General features: G+C 44.4%; 1 protein-coding gene across 4 annotated transcripts in view; it reads right to left on the reverse strand.

The window, feature by feature from the left end:
• Nucleotides 1-9453, reverse strand: part of Septin6 (septin 6) — a 49596-nt gene extending 40143 nt beyond the window's left edge. For 3 of the 4 annotated variants that reach the window (XM_090326484.1, XM_090326483.1, XM_090326485.1), the window contains exon 1: nt 9258-9448. In XM_090326484.1, coding sequence (XP_090182610.1) covers nt 9258-9424 — 167 coding nt within the window. In that variant the 5' untranslated portion in view covers nt 9425-9448. Of the gene's footprint in view, nt 1-9257 lie in introns of all 4 variants that reach the window. The other variant, XM_090326486.1, reaches the window with a different exon arrangement.
• Nucleotides 9454-9752: the final 299 nt, after the last annotated feature.

The following is a 9752-nucleotide window of genomic DNA, read 5'->3' on the forward strand; positions in this document are numbered from 1 at the left end:
GTGCCCAGGCCCTCACTTCAAGCTCCAGACTGGTAAAAATAAAATTCATATTTTAGATTAGTGGGCATTGCCACATTGTCCCCCAAGAAAAATATATATCAGGGGTTGGGAGTGTGGCCTAGTGGCAAGAGTGTTTGCCTAGCATGCATGAAGACTTGGGTTAGATTCCTATCACATTCACAAAAAAAGCCAGAAGTGGTGCTGTGGCTCAAGTGGCAGAGCCCGAAACTTGAGAAAGCCCAAGGACAGTGCTCAGGCCCCGAGTTCAAGGCCCAGGACTGGCAAAAGAAAAAAAAATGTGTATCAGTTTATACTTCCACCAAGTCAAATGAAATTATATTGTGTTGGGGAATATTATACCATCTTTCATTTTTTGAAAATCTGATAGATTTCAAAAAAACAAATCAGGCTTGGGAGTATAGCCTAATGGTAGAGTGCTTGCCTAACATGCACGAAGCCCTGAGTTCAATTCCTCCATACTACACCCACAGAAAAAAGCTCAAAATGGGGCTGTGGCTCAAGTGGCAGAACTCTAGCCTTGAGCAAAATGTGTCCTAGGACAGCTGGTGGCTCACACTTGTAATCCTAGCTACTCAGGAGGCTAAGATATGAGGACCATGGTTCAAAGCTAGCCCAGGCACTATAGGTTGTGGACTCTATCTCCAATTTACCATCAGAAAATTGAAAATGGCGCTGTGGCTCAATAACTAGAGGACTAGCCTTGAGCTCAGGGACAGCGCCCAGCCACAGAATTCAAGACCCATGACCGACTAAAACAGAAAGTGTCCAAGGACAGTGCCCAGGCCCTGAGTTCAATCCCCATGACGGACAAAAGCAAAAAATGTTCAAGGACAGTACCCAAGCCCTGAATTCAAGCCCCAAGAATGGCAGGGAAACAAAACTCTTGGGCAGGGAATTTGGCTTAGTGGTAGAATGCTTGCCTAATATGCATGAAGCCCTGGGTTCAATTACTTGATACCCCATACACAGAAAAAGCCAGAAGTGGGTCTGTGGCTCCAGTGGTTAAGGGTAGAGTGCTAGCTAGCCTTGAGAAAGCCTAAGGCCAGCCTTAGGACCCAGGCCCTAAGTTCAAGCCCTGGGACTGCCAAAAAAACAAAAAAACAAAAACCTTACATAGTTTCATTTTGCCTTTACTTATTCAACAGAGATGTACAAAGAACCACATTTCATATGTTGATTGGCTATTTATGTCTCTTTCTGTCAATTATATGTTTGTTTCAGACAATTGCAGAGGTGCTTCAGACATTTTACAAAATCCTTTGTCTATTAGATTAGATTTCAGCGCAATCTGTAGTTTATTTTTCCTTTTCTTTATATCTCTTGATATATGAAAGTTGTTTCATTTGAATGACTATAGATTTGTCAGTCTTTGACTTTTGGATTTTGTGCCATGACTAGAAATGCTTTCTCTATCCCCAAAGTTATAAAAATATTGTCTGACATCTTCTCCTTATATTTTTAGAATTGTGTTTTTAGTTCAACAGGAATCTATTTTTATGAATGGTGTTTGTGTAAAAGGGTCTCATTTGAGTTTTTTCCTAAATGGATGGCCTATTTTCCCAGCATCATTTCCTAAATAGTTCATTTTTACCTCCTGCTACCTTATATATATGCTAGAAATCCATGCAAACATGAATGTGACTTGAAGTTGCTTTATTCCGTTCAATGACCCTTTTTGCTATTTGGATGCTTTTATACACTGCCCTCCCTTTCAGTCCATAATGATAGCAGCTAGTTTCTGCCCATATTTTCCCTGAGATGATTATTCCTAAATATACTCATGACCTTTATGTTAACAGTGGATATTTTTCAGATCTGATTTTTCTGGGCACCATTTATAAATTCCTCCTATGTGCAGCATAAAACAAGTCTTCCCTTTATTTTTTTCCCTTTATTCTTCTATCAATTAAAATGATAATCCTAAACCAGGAGTTTCGACTAATGGTATAGTGCTTGCCTAGCATGCACAATGACTCACTCAGGTTTGATTTCTCGGTACCACATACATACAAAAAGCCAGAAATGACCGGATGCGATGGCTCACGCCTGTAATCCTAGCTACTCAGGAGGCTGAGGATAAAGGTTCAAGCCAGCACAAAAGGACCTGAGACTTTTTTTTCTTTTTTTGCCAGTCCTGGGCATTGAACTCAGAGCCTAGGCACTGTCCTTGGGCTTTGTCAAGGCTAGAGCTCTACCACTTGAGCCACATTTCTGGCTTTTTTCTATGCAAGCGCACTCTACCACTAGGCTAAACTCCCAGCCAGGACCTAAGACTCTTACCTCCAATCAACCTCTAGAAAAACGATAAGTGGGACTTGGCTCAAGGGTAGGGCTGTAGCCTTTAGCTAAAGAGCTCAGGGACAGTGCCCAGGTCCAATTCAAGCCCCATGACCCATCCAAAAAAGGCAAAAATGGTGCTGTGGCTCTAGTGGTAGAATGCTAGCCTTGAGAAAGCCCAAGGACAGTGCCCAGTTCCTGAGTTCAAGCCTGAGGACTGGCAAAAAAAAAAAAAAAAAAAAAAAAAAAAAAAAAAACTAATCATTGTAACACCTATACTTTGTGAGGTAATCCATGCCAGTTGCTGTTTAGTATTTTTATGTTGGGGTGTGTGTGTGTGTGTGTGTACACACAGTAGTCCTGATCTCAGCCTGGCACTGTCCCTGATCTTCTTTTGCTCAAGCCTAGCCCTCTACCACTTGACTAACAGTGCCACTTCCAGCTTTTTCTGTGTATGTGGTACTGAGGAATGGAACCCAGGGCTTCATGCATGCTAGGCAAGCACTCTACCACTAAGGCACATCCCCAGCCCTGCCTGATATTTTAATTTCCTAAAGGTAAGACTTCTATCACTTGGGCCACACACACCAGGTCAGAGTTTTTTGTTGTTAATTGGAGATAACAGTCTTGTGAACTTTCCTGCCTAAGTTGGCTTTGAACCACAATCCTCAGATCTCAGGCAGAAGCCACTGGTCCACTGGTACCCAGTTGTTTTTGTTGTTGTTGTTTTCTTTTCTCCAGTTCTTGGGCTTGACTTGAGGGCCTGAGCACTATCCCTAACCTTCTTTTGCTCAAGGCTAGTGCTCTACCATTTGAGACACAGCACCACTCCTGGCTTTTTCTGTGAATGTGGTATAACAAAGAATCAAACCCAAGGCTTTGTGCATGCTATGCAAGGCCACACTCTCAGTCCCAAAGTGCCCAGAGGTTTTTTTTTTGTTGTTGTTGTTGTTTTGCCAGTCCTGGGCTTGAGCTCAGGGCCTGAGCACTGTCTTTGGACTTTCTCAAGGCTAGAGCAATACCATTTGAGCCTCAGCACCACTTACTGCTTTTTTCTATGTATGTGGTACAGAGGAATTGAACCCGGGCCTTACTGTATGCTAGGCAAGTACTCTACCACTAGGCCAAACTCCCTGCCCCAAGTGCCCAGGTTTTTTTTTTTTTGCTTGGAACAAATCCACTGCATTTATTTTTTGCCAAGCCAAGCAGATAATAACCCTATAGTCGAGTTACTTCTACTTCTGAGAGGCCAAAACGGCAGTAAAAATAGTTCACAACAGAGAGACAGATTTTGGTTAAGTTTTCAATAAATCCGCCTAATAGAGATTCTCTGTGGGGTGTGATTAATAGTTCCTCAGGATGTTCAGTTGGTCTAGACAGAATCCACTGGATAAATTCATATAACTTGGTGGCTTGGAGAAAAACTGCCCATCTTCCTTCCTGAACAAATGTTAGTTTGACCCATGTTCCGAAGTCTGGGTAAATGTAAATATTTGATTTTGCCTTTTGTAAGTTTCTTGATGCATTTTCTGGGCATGCCCAGGTTTTTAATGATATTTTTATCAAGTACAATTTAATGTAAAGGTTATATCATCACTAGTCTCACTATACATATGACTAGATATGGAGGCATAGAGAGTTTCTGGGTTAACTAATAAATAGCCATATGAGGCTAGGCACTGTTGGCTCACACCTGTTATCCTAGCTACTCACAAGGATGAGATCTGAGGATCAAGATTAGAAGCCAGGACCGGGAGTTTGGCCTAGTGGTAGAGTGCTTGCCTAGCATGCACAAAGACCCGGGTTTGATTCCTCGGTACCATATAGAAAAAAGCCAGAAGTGGTGCTGAGGCTCAAGTGGTAGAGCTCTAGCCTTGAGAAAGTCCAAGGACAGTGCTCAGGCCCTGAGCTCAAGCCCAGGACTGGCGGAAAAAAAATAAATGAAGACTGGAAGCCAGCCCAAGCAGGAAAGTCTGTGGGACTCATCACCAATTAATGACCAAAAACCAGAAGTGGAGGTGTGTCTGAAGTGGCAGAGCATTAGCCTTCAGTGAAAAAAAAAATCTCAGGAACAGCTGCGTACAGTGGCTCATACCTGTAATCCTAGCTATTCATAAGGCTGTGACCTAAGGATCAAGGTTCAAAGCCAGCCAGGCACTAAAGAACACTAAAGAATGTGAGAAGCTTATCTCCAATTAATCACTGGAAATGGGAAATGGGGCTGTGGTTCAAGGGGTAGGGAGGTAGCCTTGAGCTGAAGAGCTCAGAGACAGCGCCCAGGCCAAGAGTTCAAGCCCCATGACACCCCCCCACCCCCGCACACACACACACAAAACCCTAAGGGACATACTCAAGCCCTAATATTAACACAATAAGCAAACAAACCAATAACAGAAGTAGATTTGGCTCAAAGAGGCAATATTTATTCAGTCCCCCTAAGCCATCATTATGTTGAATAAATGTAACTAAAAAAAAACAGTGTGGGGCTGGGAGTTTGGCCTAGTGGTAGAGTGCTTGCCTAGCATGCATGAAGACCCGAGTTCAATTCCTCAGTACCACATACATAGAAAAAAAGCTGGAAGTGGTGCTGTGGCTCAGGGTAGAACTCTAGCCTTGAGGAAAGCCCAAGGACAGTGCTCAGGCCCTGAGCTCAAGCCCAGGACTAGCAAAAAAAAAAAAAAAAAAACAGTGTGACACACTTAGTAAAGTTCAGGAAAAATCTGCAGCTAAGCTCAAGCACATTATGGCCCAACTCAATGGCCCAATTCAATGGATGGTGTGAAGACTACCCTCATGCTAAGAAGATTAGTATGATTAGCATGATAGCACATAACTGAAATCCCAGCCTGGATAACTCCTACATAGTGTGTGTGTGTGTGTGTGTGTGTGTGTGTGTGTGTGTGTGTGTGTGTGTGTGTGTGTGTGTGTGTGTGTGTGTGTGTGTGTGTGTGTGTGTGTGTGTGTGTGTGTGTGTGTGTGTGTGTGTGTGTGTGTGTGTGTGTGTGTACACAAAATACAAATAACCCCCCCTTGATGGGACTTGAACTCTGGACCTGGGCATTGTCCCTGACATCTTCAGCTCAAGGCTAGTGCTCGACCAGTTGAGCCACAGCACACGCCACTTCTGGTTTTCAGGTGCTTAATTGGAGATAAGAGTCTCAAGGACTTTCATGCCCTGGTTGGCTTTGAACCACCATCCTCAGATCTCAGCCTCCTGAGTAGCTAGGATTACAAGTATGAGCCACTGGCACCCAGCTAAATATATACAAATACATTTTGTAAAAAAAGAAAACACTGTAATTGTGGAAGTGTGTGGCGGGATGAGGAGAAAAAAGGGAAAGATGATAAAAACATATATATGGGGCCGGGAGTTTGGCCTAGTGGTATAGTGCCTGCCTAGCATGCACGAAGACCCAGGTTCAATTCCTTGGTACCACATACATAGGAAAAAAAAAAAGCCAGAAGTGGTGCTGAGGCTCATGTGGTAGAGCTCTAGCCTTGAGAAAGTCCAAGGACAGTGCTCACGCCCTGAGCTCAAGCCCAGGACTGGCAAAAAAAAAAAAAACATATATATGTTTTTGCATATGTTTTTTTCGTAATGTTTTTAATGCTCATGTACTCTGTTTGTGGGTGTGGGTGCGCACCGCCAATCCTGAGGCTTGAACTCAGGGCCTGGGTACTGCCCCTGAGCTTTTTCGCTCTAATCCTTTGAGTCTATTTCTGGTTTTCTGATAGCTAATTGGAGGTAAGAGTCCCATTGACTTTGAACTGTGATCCTCAGATCTCAGTATCCTGGGTAGGATTTACAGGCATGAGCTACCAGCACATTAGGTTTATATATAAAGATGACATAGGGGGCCGGGAGTTTGGCCTAGTGGTAGAGTGCTTGCCTAGCGTGCACGAAGACCCGGGTTCTATTCCTTGGTACCACATACTTAGAAAAAGCCAGACGTGGTGCTGAGGCTCAAGTGGTAGAGTTCTAGCCTTGAGATAAATCCAAGGACAGTGCTCAGGCCCTGAGCCCAAGCCCAGGACTGGCAAAAAAAAAAATGACATAGAAAAGAGAGTAGTACTGAGGATTAATCTCATCCAACTATATAATACATGTACATGAACAATACCATAGTGAAACTCCTTTGAACAGTTAATACATACTAATAAAAAATAAGATAGCCAGGGGGCTGGGAGTGTAGCCTAGTGGTGGAATGCTTGCCTAGCATGCACGAAGTCTTGAGTTCAATTCCTTGGTACCACATACACAGAAAAAGCCAATAGTGGTGCTGTGGCTCAGGTGGCAGAGTGCTAGCCTTGAGCAAAAAGTGTCCAAGGCCCTGAGTTCAAGCCCCAGGACTGGAAAAAAAAAAAAGAAAAGAAAAAGCCAGGCACCAACAACTATTTGCTGCAATCATAGCTGCTGGGAAGCTGAGATCTGCGGGTTGCCATTCAAAGTTAGCCAGGGCAGAAAAGTCTGTGAGACTCTTTACCTCCACTGAAACACCAAAAAGCCGGAAGCAGAACTGTGGCTCAAGTGGTAGAGCGCTAGTCCTGAGCACAAAAGCTCAGAAACAGTGCCCACTCTGATTTCAAGCCACAGGACCAGCACCAAAAAAAAAAAAAAAGTGAAAACATGATCAAAGTACACCGTACAGGTGCAAACATATCACAGTGAAGTTCCTTTGTAAGTTAATATGCACAGATAAAAATAATTTTGAAAAACAAAATAATAGGGCTGGGAATGTGGCTTAGTAGTAGAGTGCTTGCTTAGCATTCGTGAAGCCCTGGGTTCAATTCCTCAGTATCACATACACAGAAAAGGCTGGAAGTAGAGCTGTGGCTCAAGTGATAGAGTACTAGCCTAGAACAAAAAGAAGCTCAGGGACAAAGCCCAGGCCCTGAGTTCAATCCCCAGGACTTGCAAAAACAAATTAATAATAGTGATGATGATGATAACATAGGAGCTAGGAGTTTGGCCTAGCAGCAGAGTGCTTGCCCAGAGTGCACAAAGATTCAGGTTCATTTCCTCAGTGCCATATACATAGAAAAAGCCGTAAGTAGTTAGGCACGGTGGCACACACCTATAATCCTAGCTACTCAGAAGGCTGAGATCTGAAGATCAAGGTTCAAAGCCAGCCCAGGCAAAAAAGGACCGAGACTCTTATCTCCAATTAACCTCTAGAAAATAGGAAGTGGGGCTTGGCTCAAGGGTAGAGCAGTAGCCTTGAGCTGAAGAGCTCAGAGACAATACCCAGGCCCAGGGATAGGGTGGTAGCCTTAAGCTGAAGAGTTCGGGGACAACACCCAAGCTGAATACAAGCCCCATGACCCCCCCAAAAAAGAAAAGAAAAAGAAAAAGCCAGAAGTAGTGCTGTGGCTCAACTGGTAGAACTCTAGCCTTGAGAAAGCCCAAGAACAGTGCTCAGGCCCTAGTTTATCAGTGTAATATCTCAAGGGACCTTGTTTTCAAAGGCCAGACTATCTTAATCATTATATCTCCTTCCCCCTACCATCTCTCAAGTACTGGAGTTTGAATTAGATCAGTGTTCTGCTACATTGAGCCACAATGAATCTTTGGGAGTTTTTTTGGATTTTGTTTTGTTTTATTTTGTTTTTACCAGTCCTGGGGCTTGAACTCAGGGCCTGAACACTCCCCTTGAGCTTTCTCAAGGCTAATGCTCTGCCATTTGAGCCATAGCACCATTTCCGGCCTTTTCTCTGTATGTGGTACTGAGATACTGAACCATGGGCTTCGTGCACGTTAGGCAAGTTCTCTATCTCTAAACCAGACTCCTGGCCCCACAATGAATCTTTCAATGGCTCCACAGAACTGCACATCTAACTCTCTCTAGGATGTGGGGCCATTCCATACGCAAGCTCACCTCCCTCTAGTGTCATCTCATCACTTCAACTGCTAACCCAAGGGCAGATCCAGATTTCAGAGGGACTTATACTTGTTATTCTAAATCTTCCAAGTAAACTAATACTACCTTAGTAACAAAATTTAGTTACAGGACCCCAAAGCTTAAGCTTCATTAGCTTCTAAGTAACTCTGACTACCTACTTGCAGTTTCCTAAAACACATTAAAAAATTGGAGTCCAGGACTCTGACACTTTTGTCCAATGGCTGCCTCATGGTAAAGTGCTCGTCTTGAGCTGAAGAGCTCAGAGACAGCACCTAGGCCCAGATCTGGTTCAAGCCCCACAGTCAACCAAGAAAAAAAAAAGTCATGAGGGACCAGGAACAGTGGCTTACGCCTATAATCCTAGCTACTCAGGAAGCTGAGAGCTGAGGATCAAGGTTCAAAGCCAGCCTGGGCACATAAGGACCTGAGACTCTTATCTCCAATTAACCTCTAGAAAAGGGAAAGTGGGCTTGGCTCAAGGGTAGGGAGATAGCCTTGAGCTGAAGAGCTCAGGGACAGCACGCAGGCCTTGAGTTCAAGCTCCACGACTGAAGAAAAAAGTCATGGAGGGCCAGAGAGGGGAGGGTTCTGTGAAGGCTGCCCTGACCCCAAGCTCCTCTATCTGCAATAAAGTGACACTTCTCACTGTTGCCTTTGTGTACCTCGTCCTTTATGGAACATATAACACTCTATGGAAATTATTGGCTTATTTACATAGCACTGACCTTACTTACCCAGGAATGCCTCAAGGACAGATACTACAAGTGCCTTTTTGGATTCCAAGAACATGACACATGGCCCAAGGTAGGAACCTTCAAGTGTAGTGAATGCACACTTTTCATGCACACTGGGGGGCCCATCCATGATATTGGGAAAACAGACTTCTTTAGGCCAAGCGTATGGAGTAAGAGCAGAGAGTAAAGCCCTGGGTTGTGCTGCTGTGCTTATGAGAGACCTGTTACCTGTCATTCTGGGGAGACAGGCTGGACCTCAGTATCCGTGACAGCCTCCTGAATGCCACTTCCCCCATCCTCCCACTCAATCACCTGCCATCCTTACCTGTCTTCCTTGTTGATCTGGTCCCCAAAGCCCACTGTGCTAACAATTGTGAGCTTCAGCCCCACATTGCTCTCTTGAAGGTCGTACGTATTGGATCTGAGCTGGACACCTGGTTGTGTGTGGGTGGCTGGCTCCCCCTCAAACTTGGTGTTGAACAACGTGTCCATGAGGGTGGATTTGCCCAAACCCGTCTCTCCTGAAAAGCAAAAGGGTCAAGTTGGGATCTGTTCTCACAGTGACTATGCAGCCATGATGCGCCATGTTTCATGTGACGTTGTGTATGTGAGCAAATATACACAGGGCACCTAGGTAGTTGGGCTCCAGTGGCTCACACTTATAATCCCAGCTACTCGGGAGGCTGAGATCTGAGGATCATGGTTCAAAACAAGCCTGGAGACTAAAGACTGTGAAACTCTTATCTCCAACTAACCACTAGAAAACCACAAGTGGAGCTGTGGCTCTAGGGGTAGGGCAGTAGCCTGAAGAGCTCAGGGA

Source organism: Megascapheus bottae, chromosome X (assembly GCF_031878675.1).
Source record: "Megascapheus bottae isolate mThoBot1 chromosome X, mThoBot2.hap1, whole genome shotgun sequence".
NCBI classification, from domain to species: domain Eukaryota; kingdom Metazoa; phylum Chordata; class Mammalia; order Rodentia; family Geomyidae; genus Megascapheus; species Megascapheus bottae.